The sequence below is a fragment of the Macadamia integrifolia genome, chromosome 10 (genome assembly GCF_013358625.1).
Source record: "Macadamia integrifolia cultivar HAES 741 chromosome 10, SCU_Mint_v3, whole genome shotgun sequence".
NCBI classification, from domain to species: domain Eukaryota; kingdom Viridiplantae; phylum Streptophyta; class Magnoliopsida; order Proteales; family Proteaceae; genus Macadamia; species Macadamia integrifolia.
Genome location: NC_056566.1, coordinates 208,337 through 227,918, shown reverse-complemented (window position 1 = coordinate 227,918; position 19,582 = coordinate 208,337). Strand labels below are relative to the sequence as shown.

General features: G+C 38.8%; 1 protein-coding gene across 2 annotated transcripts in view; it reads left to right on the top strand.

Annotated features, from left to right (window-relative positions):
• The window catches only part of LOC122091326 (integrin-linked protein kinase 1-like), a 119,221-nt gene extending 118,550 nt beyond the window's left edge, over positions 1-671 (top strand). For both annotated transcript variants that reach the window (XM_042661195.1, XM_042661194.1), the window contains one exon: positions 482-671. In XM_042661195.1, the coding sequence (XP_042517129.1) occupies positions 482-656 (175 nt within the window). In that variant the 3' untranslated portion in view covers positions 657-671. The remainder of the gene's footprint in view (positions 1-481) is intronic.
• Positions 672-19,582: the final 18,911 nt, after the last annotated feature.

The following is a 19,582-nucleotide window of genomic DNA, read 5'->3' as shown; positions in this document are numbered from 1 at the left end:
TATTGCAATTGATCCATGCCTGTGTATAGGTTCTGCAACTGAATTAAAATTTCGAAAGAACTAAAGTAGGTTACTTACTAACTTCCTAAACTGACTTACTTGTTTGACAAGAAAATAAACAACTAGATACTTTGTTTAACAAGGAATAAATAAAAGTAAACTAATGAAGACTCCTAAAAGGTGCATAGTGGCCCATGTCTTAGTATGGTTTTGCCAGTTTAATGGCGATGAGGTGCAAGAAGTGCATGTCCTTAGGTGAATTTGTAAATTACACCGTTTTCATTTACCTTTTGTGGCTTAAGGCGTAAGGTCTTTAATATTAAAAAAAAAAAAAAAAAAAAAAAAAAAAACAAATATCTACTGATGTCTTTTCACTTCTATCCTTTTTTGTTTTGGAGGGGCATTGACCTTTTCTTTCTTAATCTGTTAGAACACAATATACAGACATCTGACACGGTTTTTCTGTATTCAATTTATGCAGGTTGATTGAAGAATGTTGGGACCCAGAACCAGTGGTGAGACCAACGTTTTCCGAGATTATTGTACGACTTGACAAAATTGTTGCGAACTGTTCCAAGCACGGATGGTGGAAAGAAACATTTAAGCTTCCATGGTATGCCTCATTACCAAGTATATTTTTAAGTTTTTATTCCTAATTATGAATATAAAAAAGAACCATTTTGTGTGTTCAATATTCACTGGAGAGCATACTTTTCAAAATGGGGACTTGGTACCTCTTCTATCCAATCTGCATATGAGATGAACTTGGATTATTTTATTTTTTTATTTTAAATTTTTATGCTCAATGTTGAAGCCACAATTTATACACATGAACACTTTTTTTCTTTTTGGGGGGGGGTGTTTGAGGAGAGAGGGGGAGAGGATTATAGAACCCATTTCTCCGATGGAAGGAGGATTGAGACCACAATTTACTTGTAGGTGAAACGCACTTGAAGATTACAAGGGTGAAGTGGGTGATATACTAAACAAAAATCATTTTTCTGACAATTGTGTTAAAGAGCAGGACATTTGAGTTCCCGGTTTACTGGAAACTTGTTACTACCTTTCTAGTTGCACTTCAGTACAAATCCTTATAGGAACTTGGTAGTAGCATAGTTGTCAAGGCATCCAGGCTCTTTCTTAGGTCCAAGGCGACAACATGCCTTGTTGACACTTCAGGAATTTACTGTGATTTATGTTATTGTTTTATTTTTGATGAATATGCCTATATTATATGATTATAGGTAATATAGCTATGATAATTTAATATAATTATGCTTATATGCAACAAATAGAATAATGGCAAATCTTTAATTTTCATAAAAATTTAGACCTCTACTGGAAGAAAGAAAAAGACCCTGGGACCGATAGGGTAATAAATTTAGGGAAGGGACCAACTAAAATTACAACTTAGAAAAGATGTAATTTAGAAACAAGTTTTGGAAAATAGGAGCTTTGGGTAATTAGCAAGAAATCTGTCTGTCTTCATGACATGAACAGAACCCACAATAATACCTTGATAGATTGCAGGTGAATCTCATTCTAATGAGTTCTATTTGGAATGAAACCTTAGGAGTATATTCCCGACCCTGGATACTGTTGAAATCAATCAATAATGATTCAAACCAGTAGCTAGAAAAATTGATTAAGAAAAGATGAATTTATCTGTACTTGGATCACTATGGAACTCTCAACTCAACAGGTTTTCAGACTCAAAAACTTTGTAGAACAATTCGCTGGTGAAAGACAGGTTTGGGAAACCTAGAAAATTATTCTAACTATAAAGGTGGGAAGGCTGGGAAGCATATCCAACTCATATATCTCAGCATACATGCAGGATATTCGAGATTCCCATGTCTCTCGGGTTCAAGTGGTTAACATTTTGGTCGGCTGGCGCAGTGTTTGGAAGGTTTCACACGTGCCTATGGTAGTTCTATGCTATCGCCTATCGCCTTCTGGCAGTTTCTTGTGGGCTGTCATAACTTGTATTAACAAGGATAGCCATAAATAAACAAATAAACACATCATATATGCAGGATTCATGTTAAGTATGCAAAGGAAAAATTAATAAGGGAAACATGATGGATCAGTAACTTCTTTTGCTATGTTACAAGTTAGAAATCTGTGAATAAGTGCTGAAACACTACCTAACTCCAAAGATTGTGTCCCCTAGGACACTTTGTTGTTGGTAGAACAACATCCAAGGTATTTGAGGTCTGAAGTTGAGACTAAAACTAATACAGGAACTGGTAAGAAGTTTGGCAATAATCAAGTTTAGGCAAGAAGGGGTGATGCAGATAAGTTACCTTATTTTATTGGAAATAAGCCTTGGGTTGGGTTATGTATGTGTTGGGTCTTTGATTTCATGGGTTTCTTTGTAATAAGCTACTTTAATGGGCTTAAAATATGGATAGAAGTAAGAAAACGAGATTTAATTCTTTAGTTTAGTTAGAATCCTATTTTGAGACTATTTTCTTTGTTATCTCAATTTTCTAGTTAGTTTAGGTTTCCCAATTAATTAAGGATTGTGTTATGCCTTTCATTTTTAGTGTTTGAGTCAGTTTTGAGTCTTCTATATAAGTTTGTAATGGGCTACAGAATTGTACATGAATTTATTAATGAAATTGCAGCTTTGTGCTCCCAAAATTCTGAGAAAGAATTCTTCAACAGTTGAGATAGTTGTGGGTGAGAGGCCCAGGCTGAGATAGCTATTCCACCAATCTACCATCCTTCCCACATCTATCCCATCTCAATCCTTCTTTTCTTATTTATTCTTTCATCATCTTCTTCATCCAACAACAAGTAAGTGTTGTTCAAGTTTTCCTCGAATTTTTTCAAGTCTTGTAGAAGTTTGGATGTCACACGTTTTTTTGGAATAAGCAATTCAGCCATCCAATCGAACTCAAATTTTGACTAGGCATTCAAGAACCTTAAAATGGAGATCGAGTCAAATTTGGGCCCTTTCGGATGGCTTGATCTTTATATATTTGTAAAATATCGATTCTGCCCTTCCCTTCTCAAGATCTGGAAAAAATTAATGTTTTGTATTCAAATAGTTACCTTTTGTGCTTCCGTTTGTTGATTCAAGTTAACTCCTTAAATTTACTAAAGATCCTATCTGGGATTTGATTACTTGTGATTCGATCTTACATTAATTTGTATCAGAGCCTAACTGTAGATGGTTCTAAAAGTTCATTACTTTGCTGGATAGAGGGATCCATGCCAAGTCCTTGATTGGCTAGATTCTCTTGAGGAATATTTTGACTACTACAACTTGGCAGAGGCGCGGAAGCTTTGATTTTCTTGCTCCCGAATGAATAGTTATGTTAGAGAATCATAGAGTGTCCATGAAAAGCAACTCCGAGTTCAAAGACATGAGCCTAGGACTTGGGAAGAGATGAAGTACGAGTTAGCGACCCAATATCTCCCTGCATATATCCAAAGAAGACTCCTTCCTCCGCAAGATTCCTATCAGAAAACATCTATAGGTCTTCAAAAGACACCCACAGGTGATAAGAGTAAAAAACAATCGGTAGACCACTTAGCCTCACTTGTGCAAAAATATGTGAAGGAGCAACAAGAGAAGACACCTTCAATCAAAACATCTAACCTTGAAGTTGAGGTTAGTGTGGAAGAAATTCTAGCCATTCCTATTTTTTAGGAAGAGTTAGTCATTGATGTTTCCATCAAAGACACTTATGTGGAAGAATTCGAAAGCAACAAGGTTGCTACAGTGGATAATGAGGTTGAGACCGAGGAACTTGACACTACAGCAACTATGATGATTGAACAGCCAAGAGGAAGATCCTAAGGGATTCTACATTGAAGTTGTGTTTGAACCATCAACGGAACTGATCGAGAACCACCAGGTAGATGAACCAAAAGAGCTTTATGTTGCATTGGAGTTTGAAGAGGTTGGGTGCATATGTAGATGACCCTATGGATACATCCGACAATGATGAGGTTGCGCATGTGGAGTTCATCATCCCATTGAAGTATCTAGAAATTGTGCCCATCACATTCTAACTATATTCATGTCTTCAAAAAATTACCTGAGTTATACTATGAACTACAGCTTAACCTTAATAACACCAAGGTGGCCATTCTCATGTTCAAAACTCGAGCCCGAGTTTTGCTTAAGTGGTGGAGAATTAATGCAGACAAGTCACATAATGGGCTTATTTTATTGGAAATAAGTCTAGGGTTGAGTTATGTATGTGTTGGGCCTTTGATCCTGTAAAATAAGAGAAAACGAGAGAGAGAGAGAGTCGTAACTTTGTAAAAGGGAGACCCACTCGTGTGTTTTGGGTCAGCCATCTTCTTCTCATTACATAGCAATATCTTCTTACAAATAAATTGTGACTAGGACTGGACAGTAGTCTTAGTAGGACTAGAAACATAGAAACATAATATGAAACTAACTAGCTATCAATCCTATTTGGACTTTGACTCTCCTAGTTTGACTAGGATTACTAACTTCTAGACTAACATCAGTCCTAGTTCTACTAAGACTTTCCTAATTGGTTTAGGAAACTAACAAGGGAAGAGGGAGGAGTCTATGCAACCCGCAGGACTCCTCCTTCCTTCTTATGATAATCTTCTAACACTCCCCCTCAAGCTGGAGAATAGATGTTAATCATGCCCAACTTGTTACAAATATAGTCCACTCTACTACCCCCCAAGGACTTGGTAAAAACATTTGCAAGTTCTCTTGTACAAACATGACTTGTAAAAATAACTCCTTATTGTAGCTTTTCACAAATAAAGTGACAGTCGACCTCAATCATAGTTGTCACGGCGTCAAATCGATCCAAGGCGGTGGAGGGGTGGCTAATCGATTTGGCGATGAATCACCCATTATGGCGTTGCCATGGTGGTCAAATCGCCCATGTGTCATTTTTTATTTTTCCTATTTTCTAAAGTTATTTAGTATGCTACTTTTTTATTTCTCTTATTTTCTAAAGTTATTTAGCATGCTACAAGCCTACAATATATACCCTATAACATATAAAACCAACATTAAGCAACATCATATCATCAAAAATCAACATAGCCCTATCAAAATCACCCTGCATTTTACAAAAAGTCGACCGCTTAGTGAATCAGGCGTGACTTGGAGTCTATGGTTGTGCCATGGCGACGCCTATCAGCCAATGGAGACCGCCATTTGTGAGTCACGTAAATCGTAGCACTGCCATGAACTTCTTTTTCCGTCAAGACGCCAAATCGCCGCCTTGGCGACACCTAGGCAACGCCATGACAACTATGATCTCAATATGTTTTGTCCTTTCGTGGAACACTGGATTAGACGCAATATGAATAGCAACTTGGTTATCACACCACAACTGCATAGAGGAAGTGCATTCGAATCCAAGTTCCGTCAAAAGTTGTTTTACCCATATCAACTCACAAGTAACATGAGCTATGGCACGATACTCAGACTTAGCGCTAGACCTTGCCACAACAGCTTGTTTCTTGCTTTTCCAAGACACAAGATTTCCACCAACAAAAGTACAGTATCCTATAGTTGACCTCCGATCAATAGGCGAACCAGCCCAATTAGCATCACAAGACCCTTCAATACGATTATGTCTATGATCTGAGTACAACAGATCACGTCCTGGAGCTTTCTTAAGATACCTTAGAATACGAACAATGGCATCCCAATGTGAAGTTCGTGGAGACGAAAGAAACTGACTCACAACACTGATAGGGAAGGCAATGTCAGGTCGAGTCACAGTCAAATAATTCAATTTTCCCACCAGTCTTCTGTATTTCTTAGGATCTTCTAACACATCACCTCCTTCAGGCATAAGTTTCATGTTTGGATCCATTGGATTGTCAATGGGTTTGGTTCCTAACATACCTGTTTCTGAAAGTAGGTCCAAAACATACTTTCTCTGAGACAGAAATTCCCTTCCTTGACTAAGCAACTTCAATTCCCAGGAAGTACTTTAACCATCTTAGATCCTTAGTTTGAAAGTGTTGCTACAAATCTGCTTTCAAACTTTGGATTCCTTCAACATCATCTCTGGTAATGACAATGTCATCAACATATACAACCAGAAATATCTTCCTTGCATCAGACTTCCGATAGAACACAGAAGGATCACTATCACACCTTGACAATCCAAATGCACAAACCACATGAATGAACCTACCAAACCACGCCCGAGGAGACTGTTTTAGCCCATACAAGGACTTCTTGAGCTTGCACACCTTTCCACACTCCCCCTGAGCAACAAACCCCGGAGGTTGCTCCATATACACCTCCTCATGCAAATCACCATGAAGAAAAGCATTATTCACATTAAGCTGAAATAATGGCCAATGAGATGAAGCCGCAAGAGAAATCAAAACATGAACAGAGGCCAGTTTGGCAGCAAGGGAGAAGGTATCCAGATAATCAATGCCATAAACCTGGGCATACCCCTTTACGACCAGCCAAGCCTTCAAACAAGCAAGAGACCCATCAGGGTTAACCTTGACCACATAACCCAACGACAACCAATAGCCTTCTTGCCAGGTGGCACGGTACAAGATCCCAAGTCGGGTTTTCTTCCAAGGCAAGTAGTTCATCTTTCATAGCTGTCCTCCAACCAGGACTAGATAATGCCTCTGCAAGATTCTTAGGAACAGGATGACGAGAAATAGTGGAAAGATAGGAATGAAAAGTAGATGATAGGCCAGAATAAGACACAAAGCCAGCAATAGGATGTTGGGTACAACTCCTAACACCTTTACGTTGTGTAATAAAAAGGTCTAAGTCAGAAAGAGGAGTACCTGGAGTAGGATCCATAGACGAAGATGATAAGGTAGGTTCCGTAGGGAGAGGAGGTGTTGATGCTTCCCGAACACAACGAGTATAAATCTGTGGAGCAATTGGTGGGAGGAGGTGTTCATGGTGGCAATTCTTCCTTTGTGGCAACTTGTTGATCAGAATGATGGATAACATAAAGTGGAAGATCATCATCCAACTCAGACAAAACAAATGACTCATTTGGGTAGGGTGTGGACTCAAATAAGAACACATCGGCAGTAACAAGGTGTTTTTGAAGAATAGGGGAACAACACCATTATCCCTTTTAGGTACATGAGTAACCCAAAAAGAGACACTTAATAGCACAAGGAACCAACTTTGATAAACCTGGATGATGATTACAAATAAAACAAACACAACCAAATACGCGAGGGGGAAGAACAAAAAGTGGGTTAGAAGGAAATAATAAAGAATGGGGAATACCACCACACAAAACAAAGGAAGACATACGATTAATAAGATAACAAGCAGTGAGAACTGCATCAGCCCAAAAGTATTTGGCTATCTTCGTTTCAAATATAAGTGATCGAGCAACCTCCATCAAATGACGATTCTTTCTTTCATCCACTCCATTTTGTTGAGGAGTGTCTGAACAAGAAGACTGGTGTATCATGCCACAACCAGCCATAAACTGAGAAAATGGACCAGAAAAATACTCTTTTGCATTATCACTTCGTAGAATTTTGATAGTCACATTAAATTGATTTTGAATCTCAGCAACAAATGCAAAAAGCTAGCAAATAATTTAGAACGATTTTTCATTAAATAAATCCAGGTCGCCCTGGAATAGTCATCAACAAAGGTGACGAAATTCTTAAAGCCTAACTTGGACCTTACAGGACAAGGGCCCCATACATCTAAATGAACCAAAGCAAAAGGGGTTGTAGTTTTCCAAACTGATATGATTCACATTCTAAACTAGGAGTTAAAATTGGGATCAAGTTTCTGTAAACTTTGTAAAGACGGATGGCTCAACTGGCAGTGAACCTGATGAGGAGTCAGAGTACCTGAACAAGCTATGGAAGTGAATTGTCTTAAAAAAGATACAATCCCCTAACCCTACGACCTCTACCAAGCATCTTCTTCGTCGTAAGATCCTGTAAAACATATGAGTCGGAGAAAAAGGTTATAGAACAATTGTAAGCTTGTGTGAACTTGCTTATAGACAGAAGGTTGAACAGTAATTGTGGCAAATAAAGAGCAGATGATAACGATAAGGAGGAATTAAGACAAATAGTGCCAATACCATTGACCTTAGAAATTGAGCCATTGGCCAATGTGACATTAGTAGAGGATTTCTTAAAAGAAGAAAATATACCTGAAATACCAGACATGTGATCCGATGCACCTGAATCAATTATCTAGGGGCGAGAAGAAGAGGAGAGACATGAAATGGCATTACCTATCTGAACAAGAGTAGTAGTGGAAGGCTAAGGTGCTTGAGTCTGAAACTGATTGTACCATGCAAATTCTTCATCGGTCATTTTGACCATGTTACCCTTAGATTGTGCAGGCTAAGGTGCTTGAGTCTGAAACTGATTGTACCGTGCAAATTCTTCATCGGTCATTTTGACCATGTTACCCTTAGATTGTGCAGGCTAAGGTGCTTGAGTCTGAAACTGATTGTACCGTGCAAATTCTTCATCGGTCATTTTGACCATCTTACCCTCAGATTGTCCAGGCTGAGAAGGTCCATCAACTGTAGCTGAATTGGCAAACTACTTTTGAGGAGTTTTGCCATGAAGTTTCCAACAGAAGCATTGGATGTGTCCTGGTTTACCACAATGGTGGTATGTGCATACTACCCCTGAATTGACATGCCACACTCTGCCCTTCATATGGCACGGGCATGCCGGCACTGGATATTTTACCATACCCCGTTAGCCCGCTTACCCCAGAATCCTACTTTAGGATAGTCCACAACACCACAACCAAATGATATAAATAATTGAAATCAGAAGAATTTGTAGCGGATAATATAAAATCAAGTAAGGATATTACTCACCCAGGGCATCTATGTGGTACCTGATAATATATGTACAGACTTTCAGAATTTACTTACAGTAACCCATTACATTACATTAATCCAATTATTAAAATATATGTACACAAAAAGAATCCTTCCACCTATCAATCCATCAAAAACTGGCCTCTACCTCCATCCTCATATATACACAAAAAGAATCATAATATCACATCTCAAATAAACTGTCCACCATATACACAATCATCACACTCGCAATTAGGTCCATGATTGAAATCATCAAAATCTGGAGTACATGCCAACTGATCCATAACCATAGCATCATGCTCAGTACTAGTAGCATGTAGGTGATTGCTCTCCTCATCTATAGATAAAGGAAAATGGGGGGTGAAAACTGGTAATGCTTAGTGAGGGGTGGGGTAGAACAAAAACACGCATCCATATACAATGCATGCTCCACATATAAAGATGATGCTCATGAATCCATTTATTTAACTATACAAACTCCCTGGTCCTTTACTAAGTCTCATCACCTATAGGTATAGTGCTACGCAACGTAGGTGGCATTCTCTACCCTGTACGTTGGGCCCTCAGGAATACTAGCTCGTTGCAGGCTGGAGCCAGTCGGTCCCGATCAGAGCCTCGGTCCCCTGGCTAACCCCTAGATGGTAACCCTGTATAATAATATCCTCCAGGCATACAGTACGTCGTATCCTGTCTAAATCCACAACTGATATCACACATCACATCACAAAGTGCACTGCTGATCAGGCAACTACATATGTCGGGATTAGTCCGTACCTAACACCCTACGGACAAGGGGTGTAGCACTTGGGGTTGTGATACCTAGCCACCATACTAAATGATGCACAACCAATCATCCAAACCACACATGCATACATGGGCACCTGCTAGTGACCCATCTCACTTGCCTTACCTTCCACATTTCCATCACACCGCAAACATGAAAGTATACTCAATTGAAGAAAATAAATGTATATGCACAAACACAAGAAGTAATGCATGAACAACAGTAATAAACACACCAAAAGAAGTAAGATAGGGGGCACCCACTCACCTGGACAATCTAAATCAATTCCCACTCTTCCAAGTGCTGAACTTGTTCCCTCACAATTAACTGGAACTCCTAAAATTCAAAATCATATATATATATATATATTTATTAAAATAGATTGTAAGTTAATTCACACCCTAATTGGGTCACTTTATATTTCCCTATAAGCCCTACAGGTACTTTGCTGTCAAAATTTGACGGCAAAAGGTCTCTGGAAGCCTAACGGGCTGGAGAATTTTCATTTCTGTTAGCTCTCTTTGCAGATTACCCATATGCTTGGCCATTAGACTACTATTTCTACATCATACCTTCATAACAGTGAATAAATTCTTCAATCTTCATCACTTAATTAATCCAACATTAATCTATTTTAATTAATTATGATTAATTACCCATTTCAGCAGAAATTCCATAATCAGACTTCATAATCTCAAAATTTCCATTCATAGGTATGAATTAACATCAATTACCTTGATCCAAGTCCAATCTAAGTTTGCATGCATGTATATCATTACAGATTTTACTTTGCATGTCAAGAATCAGGCCTCTATTCCTTTGCATGTACCATTAACGTCATCAGAGAACAGAATTGAGAGAGAGATTTCATTTCTTCTCTAAATAATTCACTGTTTTAAGATCTTAAGTCAGAATTCTCACATTCTAACCCCAATCGGTTATGGTTCTTGTAACCATTTTTCTGATTTTCAAAGTCCTTCAACTACTCCATCAAAGAACAGTGAAATTAGACTCCATATAGTTAGAGTATTGCTGAAATTCCAGAATTTCTTCCATACAACGGAATCTGTTCATATCCCTTCTAATTTATGAAAAATCCTTCTTATTACTAGTTTATATAGGTGAGAATTACTTACCTATTTGTTGATCTTTCCAGCAGCACTCTAAGTAAGTGAATTTCTTCTTTGATTTTCCTCTCTTCTCTTCTTCTTTTCTTCTTCTTCTTCTTCTTTCTTCTTTCTTCCTCTTGTTGTCCAAGTATTGTTATATGAGAAATGTGGTTGGTGGTGGCTCTTATATAGCCCCACTAACCCAATTATATATATATATATACAATATGAGGTGTATATATAGACATATATACATAATTACATAATTAAAACTAATTACGTTTTGAAATTAAATTAATTTTATGATTTTACTAATTAACTCACTTATTCATGTCAAACCCATGGGAATAGGTCCACGTCACATTTCCAAAAGTGGGACCCATTTTCAGCCAATTCTGGCCATTCTGTTCATGCCTATCATGTCTAGAGCTCTTTAGCCGGTTGAGTCAGACTTGCCCCCCTTTGGGTCTATTGTACTCCCTATCACTTCCAGTCCATTTTAAGGGTTAGTAAGCACCTGCTTGCCCACTTTGCTTGCTGACTTTTCCAACACTATTGGCAGGAGGCATAGGTACATGTTGGGTCATCCTTCCATTCCTGGCGTTCCACTCCTGACAGCCAAGCTAGTGTTGGCTTCTCTAATCTGCTACTCTTGCCTGTTCACAGTCAATGTAAAGAGGTGAGATTTGAGGTGTTATATGAACTATCTGAGGAGCTCCCAGTAAATTGTCCCTTATTACCACCAGTACTTGTACCACGTGAAGCTCCACGATTATTACTCTGTGCTGCAAGTGCGGAGTTTTCCACTGGAGTAGAATTATGAGAATTCTCTTGAGATACCCGTAGGACTCGGGAAAAGGTATCTGCAAGAGATGCCACCTTATCACCTCCAAGAATCTGAGAACGAACAGAGATATTCTGTTCCAAGACCTCCCAAAAAGCCTATAACTGCAAGTTGCTCCCGCTAGTTTTGCATCTTCTACACATCACTAATAATAGGGAGTAGAGAATTCAGCTCCTCAGACATTCTCTTGAAATCAGAAAAGTACTGAGTTAGAGGACGACCCTTCCTATCAGTCTGATAAAATTCCTGAGACAGCTCATAAATGCGAGAGAGGTTGTTTTGTCCAGAATACAGAAAATTCAAATTGTCCCATAGCTCCTTCACAATATCGATGTGGGTAACAACATCAACTATAGAGTTATCCATGGAGTTCAATAGTTGTCCCCAAAATACATGCATCAACCGTATCCCATGTAGTGTCATTAGCAGGTTTCTCTTTTGTTAGGTGATCCTGTTGATCTCGACCAGTCAAAACAAGCTGCACAATTTTCTTCCACTATTGAAAATTGGCAGCTCCTGCAAGCTTCTTTTCTGTAATCTTATGTGATGATGAAGATTTCACCTTAGTGACCACAGTCTTTCCTTGTCAGCCATTAGTGCACAACAATGCACAAAACAATAAACCAGAAAATCGATCTAACCTCCTTGTTAGACCACCCAATTGATTGATCTTATATATTTAACCAATCAAAATAAAATAGCAAATGAAACCTCTAGCCAGACTTCAATAAAATCAATAACCAAAAAGTTTTGGGACTACCCATGGAGGTTGTTAAGTTTTAGGATTCCACCCATGGGGAATTACAACTAAAGATATTTAAGAAACAAACCCAGAAATAACCCCACAAGGATGAAAGCAACCCACAGAGAAATAGTCGCAAAATTGTCAACCCAAAAAACGACTATTAGGGATAAAATAACCATATGGCTGGGGTTGGGAGAGAATACCTGCGGTTGGGTGTAAAATGCTCCAATGATGCTGAAATTTGTACTGGACGTTCTTGATATGATGATGAAGAGAACCTTAAAAGGAATTTGCAAACAGAGATCACACATGGAAGATATGGGAAAAACTGATTCTGGCAAGTAGCCAAAACCTTGAAAACACCAATTGATTTCTCCAAGAGTGTATAATCCAACCTTCAAACTAGAAAACCCCAACCAGCGATCACTCCTAATAGTAATCTGAGCAGATTCTTCAAGTCATATGATTGATTTTAGTCAATCAATCCTCCATACACAAACCAGAAAAATAGGGGATGAAAATCACCCCCTCTAGAAAATCGTGGGTTCTTTTAAGAAGAACCAGTAACAGCCACGAATGGGAGTCGAATGTTACTGGATTGTAGGCTATTAAAAAAGGAGCTGTCTTAATTATTTAGAGATCAAACCAAGCTTTGATACCATGTAAAATAAGAAAAGAGAAAAGAGAGAAAACGAGAGTGAGAGAGTCGCGACTTTGTGAAAGAGAGACCCAATCGTGTGTTTTGGGTCAACCCTCTTCTTCTCATTATATGGCAATATCTTCTTACAAATATATGTGACTAGGACTGGACAGCAGTCCTAGTAAGACTAGAAACATAGAAACATAATATGAAACTAACTAGCTACCAATCCTAGTTGGACTTTGACTCTCCTAGTTTGACTAGGATTACTAACTTCTAGACTAACACCACTAACATCAGTCCTAGTTCTACTAGGACTTTCCTAATTGGTTTAGGAAACCAACAAGGGAAGAGGGAGGAGTCTGTGTAACCCGCAGGATTCCTCCTTCCTTCTCACGATAATCTTCTAACAGATCTCATGTGTTTTCTTTGTAATGGACCACTTTAATGGGCATAAAATATGGTTAGAAAGTAGGAAAACGAGATTTAATTCATTAGTTAGAGTCCTATTTTGAGTCTATTTTCTTTGTAATTTCAGTTTTCTAATCAAGTTAGGTTTTCCAATTAGTTAAGGATAGGGATATGCCTTTCCTTTTTAGTGTTTGAGTCAGTTTTAAGTCTTTTATATATGTTTATAATGGTCTACAGAATTGAACACAAATTTATTAATGAATTAATGAAATTACAGCTTTGTGCTTCCAAAATTCTGAGAAAGAATTTTGCAACAGACCAACAGCTGAGATAGCTATGGGTGAGAGGCCCAGGTTGAGATAGCCATCCCACCATTCTACCATCCCATCTCAATCCTTTTTTTTTTCATTTATTCGTTCATCATCTTCTTCATCCAACAACAAATAAGTATTGTTCTTCAAGTTTTCCTTGAATTTCTTCAAGTCTTCTTGAAGTTTGGTTGTCACATGTTTTTTCAGATGAAGCAATTCAGCCGTTCGTTCAAACTCAAATTGTAACCTGACATTCAAGAACCCTAATTTGGAGATCGATTCAAATTTGGGCCCTTTCCGATGGTTTGATCTTGAGATATTTGGAAAATACCGATTCTGCCCTTCCCTTCTTAAGATCTCGAAAAAGTTACTGTTTTGTGTTCAAATAGTTACTGTTTTGCTTCTGTTTATTGATTCAAGTTAACTCCCTAAATTTACTAAAGATACTACCTAGGATTGGGTCACTAGTGATTAGATCTTACATTAAGGGGAAATTGGATTTCTCAGAGATTTGGCTAAGGAGGGTCACGGGAAATTTAGGATACCACATCTTTCATTGCAATCAGTTCTATTCTAGCCAAACAATTATGATTTATTGGAGTTTATGGGCTGCTGTAATTGAAAGAACTAATTGAATGCTCTTAGAAAATGAAAATGGAGGTTACAAATAACAATGGATTTGGGGGGATCAAACAAGGATGGTTTGGTGTAGGTATAGAGTTTGAAAGAGTGGAGTGGATAGCAGAAGAATAAGAAGATGCTTCACATCATCTTGGATTCACTCCGAATTGCAGAGTCTCGCTCATGTTGCAAAAAAAGAAAATAATCTCCCAAGTTCCAAATACTTTCATTCATTGTCTTCCCATCATGAGTACAAAGGGCTTCATAGCATTATACGAGAAGTAGAAAACAGTTATTTCCTTAAAATAATACCCATTAACTACACATTGAACCTCTAAAACAGTTATTTCCTAAATAATTTTCCATATAACAACACATAATAACAACACATCAACAAAATAAGACAGTCTGCCTCCAAATATAAGTACAACAAAATAATAAAAAGAACTATACAGTGCTGGTCATCTAGCCATTATGAAGTGACATGTGTTTGGGCCCCTTTGGTAAGTCGTAAATCCTTGATTAATGTCCTCATCAGTCACCTTCTACTTAGGAATCAAATCCCATAATTTGAGGACGATAAAAGAAGAATCAAGAGAGTTCGAGTTCTCTCTTTCAGACTTCAAAGTCGCGCCAGAAACAGGGTACGACCAGTAAAATGTAAAGAGAACTGAACCAAAGAAAAATATAGGTGGAAGAGTATGGAGAAGACATCCCTGGAAGAAGGAATAACCCAGAAATAGAATAGAGAAGTAAATATATTGACCAGCTGTTCCACAACTATGCCGCTTTTAACATATAAACAATTTTTCGCTGAACTATGTTTCAATGAGGGTAAATACATATTATAACTTTTTACTAAACCAAAATCGACTCAGATTTGTACTAAGTACAATCTAAAACTTAAACAAAGTTTTGAACTAAAGTGGACTAAGGACTATACCTCCAACTCTATATAGTCTCCTATGATGATTTAAGCACTGGAACCAGATTCCACTTCAAATTAATTTTTGTTTACCAAAATATCCCTCTAAAAAATTTAACACCTAATTTGCCCTGTTGGAACTGATGTTGAACTTCATCCTTTGTTCTTCTTGGCCTAGGCTTCCAAAATGAGTCTTATTTGTCTAGCCAGGCTAGTGCATCTGCCTCATATGATAAACTAAAACAAATATCAATGATACTAAAAGTTAGGGAAATTTTTTTTTGTAAGATGCACATAGGGAAGCCTTGTTGTAACCCAGCAATCAATGAGGGGGGGTGAATCAGTGAGTCCAATTCCGATCCCCAAAAATCTGTCTGATGTCGGGCCAAGAAAAACCTGATATACCTGTCCCTGTTTGCACACAGTCGTATACACACTCAGCCTCTCATAGGCACTTCCAAGTGTGCACACCCATTCCACATTCCACCCACTTCAATATAAAATACAAACAAGAAGCACCCACAACACAGGGTTTTTACGAGGTTCGACAATTTGCCTACATCCCTGGAGTAGTGCCTGTAAAGGCTTCGTACCTACTAAATACACTACTTTTGACTGCACCCACAGTCGGGAGCATCCACACCCAATTTTCTCAAGCCGAAGCTGAGATGGCACTCGCTGTGCCGGTACAATGTGTAGCACCCACTACACGGGAGCACCCACTCCCAATGTTTAGCACCCACTAAGCACTCAATAAAGAATACAATTAAATTGGGCTTATATCAATGCCCTACAGTCAAGCTCTGCCTAGCATATACATCCACAACTAGCTAGTATGCTTACAGTTCATCCACAACTAACCTAGCATGTATACATTCATCCACAACTAACCCTAACATACATACATGCATGTAATGTAAAATTAAAGGTTAGAGAATCTCACAACCGATTGCCTGGGATGACTGGAAACTTGTACTGACAAGTTTGGTGCTTATACCTTCTCTCTCCTTGGCTTCTTGCTTTTCAAAGCAAACACATCCTTGCTTTTCAAAGCAAACACATCCTTGCTTTCTTCTCTTCCTCCGTGGCTTTGAGTTAATGTATCATTAACACACCTCAACCACATCTTTTACCTCCTTTAATGGCCTAAGAACATTTATCATCAAGTATTCATGTTCATTCAAGGACCAACAAAGAGGGGGAAGCTTCTCCTACCAAAACTGTAGCCTTCTTTCACTCGAAACTCATTTTTCTTGCTACAATTGTGTAGGGCTTGAAAAAACGAAGAAGTAGCAACTTAGTTCACCCAAATCTGAGTTAAAATGAGGGAGATATGACCATTTGAAGTTGGAGCAATGAGATAGCCTGAAATGGAATCTTCGTAGGAGTGGCATAGGCTACACCGGCGGCGCGCGCAACAGGGGCGCAAATCTAGCCGTAGATCTCATCAAGGAGAATCTCTTAATCTAGACCATCCGATTAAAATAACGGATAGTAAATCTCAACCACAAGATTTGAATAAGATAGTCAACTGATAACGTATGATGACGCTAGCGATCAGCTGGCACTTTTTGTTGTCGATCTTTGATTGGTTGCTTTTCCGGATTTTAAGGGAGCCTGTCTCCCACTCACAAAAGTGAAAGGCTTATTGACCATTAGATCCGAATATTTCATGATGGCTTTAATCAGATCTCATGAGATCCTTAAGATCAGAATCCTTTTTATACCTTTTATGTACGCGCGAAACACCACAACATACCTTGATAAGGTGTAGCGCCAGTGCATCAAGGATTATGCACCTAACCAATCAAATCCTACGTGCAAGCATCTATCTCGTCCATGTCAGTGCAAAATCTCAGCAGCCTTTGGATGGGCTTCAAGCCTACGTGGTCGAATCTGACCATCCATTTCACTTCTCTTTACTCCTCTTTATTACAATCATGCCCCTGCCTCCATATATTTCAGTGCTTAAAGACCCCCTGCAACTCAGACCTTCAAAATCTTGAAATTACACAAAAGCCCTTCAAATTTCAAAAATAAATTCCAAAAAATCCACCCGACACCGAGAGCAACTGATGGATTTTCGGTTTGGATTTTTGAACCGGCTTTACGGAAACACTTATAACTTTTTTCATACGATATCCGATCGAGATGAAACAAAGTGCATTGGAACCGTAACTGGACTCTCTACGACTTTCCAGAAGACTCAATCATCTGACTCATTCATGTAAAAAGACCAAAATGCCCCTAGACCTTTCCAATGACGTATCTTTCTCATACGGAATCAGAACGCGATGAAATCAGAACCACTAGAAAGATTGGATTTTTGTCGTATTGTTGGATAGAGAACACTTCCTTTAAAAAATTCATCTTCAATGCCGAAACTGCCCTCGACCTGCCACAAATGCCGTAACTTCTTCATACGGTATCGGAATGTGACAAAATCAGATGCACTGGACTAGATAAATTACAATCTATATTTTTTATGAAGAAATGATCTTCCAAAAATGTCATTTTCACTGTAAAAAATGCACCCGATCGTAAATAGGCCAATTTTACCAGTTTTGACCCAGAAACCTGCACCACATACTAAGGATGTATCATACCATTCCATGCATACCAAGGAATTTTGTTATCTCATCGATGACACTAGACACTGTCATGTCATCATTTTCATCCACATCACCTAAATTGACCACGTCATCATCGCCACGTGGCTGAGTTGCCAACAAGGACAACCATAATACAATCTCCCCCTTTGGAGTTGTTGGCAACCACCTCATCCCTAATACACTCCAAAGCTCCGATGAGTAACTCTCTCCCCCTTTGACAACAAGTACAAAGGGTGGAACCAGTGGACTCCCCCTGAGTCCAATATGGGGGTAGCAACATCAAGCAACTTGCTCCCCTTCTCCCAATGCCACTAGTGCTTTGGAAGAACCACCACTCCCATCTTCTGTCTAAGGAACTCAAACTAATCTTTGGGAAGCGGTTTTGTGAAAATATTAGCCACCTGCTCTACTGTGGGAACAAACTCCATCCTTACTTCACCTTCCATCACCTTGTCTCTTAAGAAATGATACCGGATAGCAGTGTGCTTTGTTCTAGAATGCATCACCGGGTTCTTGGAGATATTGATAGCACTAGTATTGTCACAATATAGTGGCACTTCCTGCTCAACCTCCACACTCAGATCCTTCAACATCTGCTTCATCCACAACACTTGTGTACAACAAGATGTAGTTGCAATGTATTCTGCCTCTGCAGTTGAAAGAGAGACTGACTCTTGCTTCTTACTATGCCATGCCACCAAGCTGCTCCCCAAATAGAATGCACCACCACTATTGTTCTTCCTGTCATCTACACATCTGGCCCAATCTACATCTAAAAAAGCTGACAAACTAAAGCTCTTGACTTTCGGATACCATAACCCAAACTCGCTAGTCCCTTTCAGATATCTGAAAATTCTCTTCACTACTGCCACGTCTCTTTTGGTCCTGCTTGGAATTTGGCTACCATGCACACAGCTTGTAAGATGTCAGGCCTACTAGCTGTCAGATATAATAGGCTACCAATCATTGACCTATACGAGGTGTGGTCAACTGATGGAGAGTCATCTTCCTTGCTCAACTTACACCCAGTCATCATAGGTGTACTAACTAGCTTGCAATCCTCTATGGTGAATCTCTTTAACATCTCCCTCACATATTTAGACTGAGATATGAAAATACCTTCTTTCTTCTGACTGATCTACAAACCCAAGAAGAATGATAGTTCACCCAACATAGACATCTCAAACTCATCTTGCATCCTCATTGCAAAATCTTTGCACAACTCATCTTTGTGACCCCCGAAGATGATATCATCTACATACACAACCACCACAAGCTGACTGCTTTCTTTAGTTCTGATGTAGAGATTACTGTCCACTAAGCCTTTCTTAAAACCCAACTTGCATTAGTAAGAGTCCAATTTGGAGTACCATGCCCTTGGAGCTTGTTTCAAATCATACAATGCCTTCTTCAATCTGCACACAAGAGTGGGGTCCTCACTCAGCTGAAACCCATCAGGCTGCTCTATGTAAACCTCCTCTTCCAAGTTTCCATTTAGAAAAGCTGATTTGACATCCATCTGATAGACCTTGAACCCCTTATACACTGACAACGCCAAGAACATTATGATAGCCTCAAGTCTTGCCACTGGAGCAAAAGTTTCCTCAAAATCAATGCCTTCCACTTGAGCATACCCCTTGCATACAAGTCTTGCTTTGTTCCTCACCACTTGACCATCTTCATTGAGTTTTTTTCTGAAAACCCATTTAGTACCAATCACATTCTTGTCAACTGGCCTAGGGACTAGAT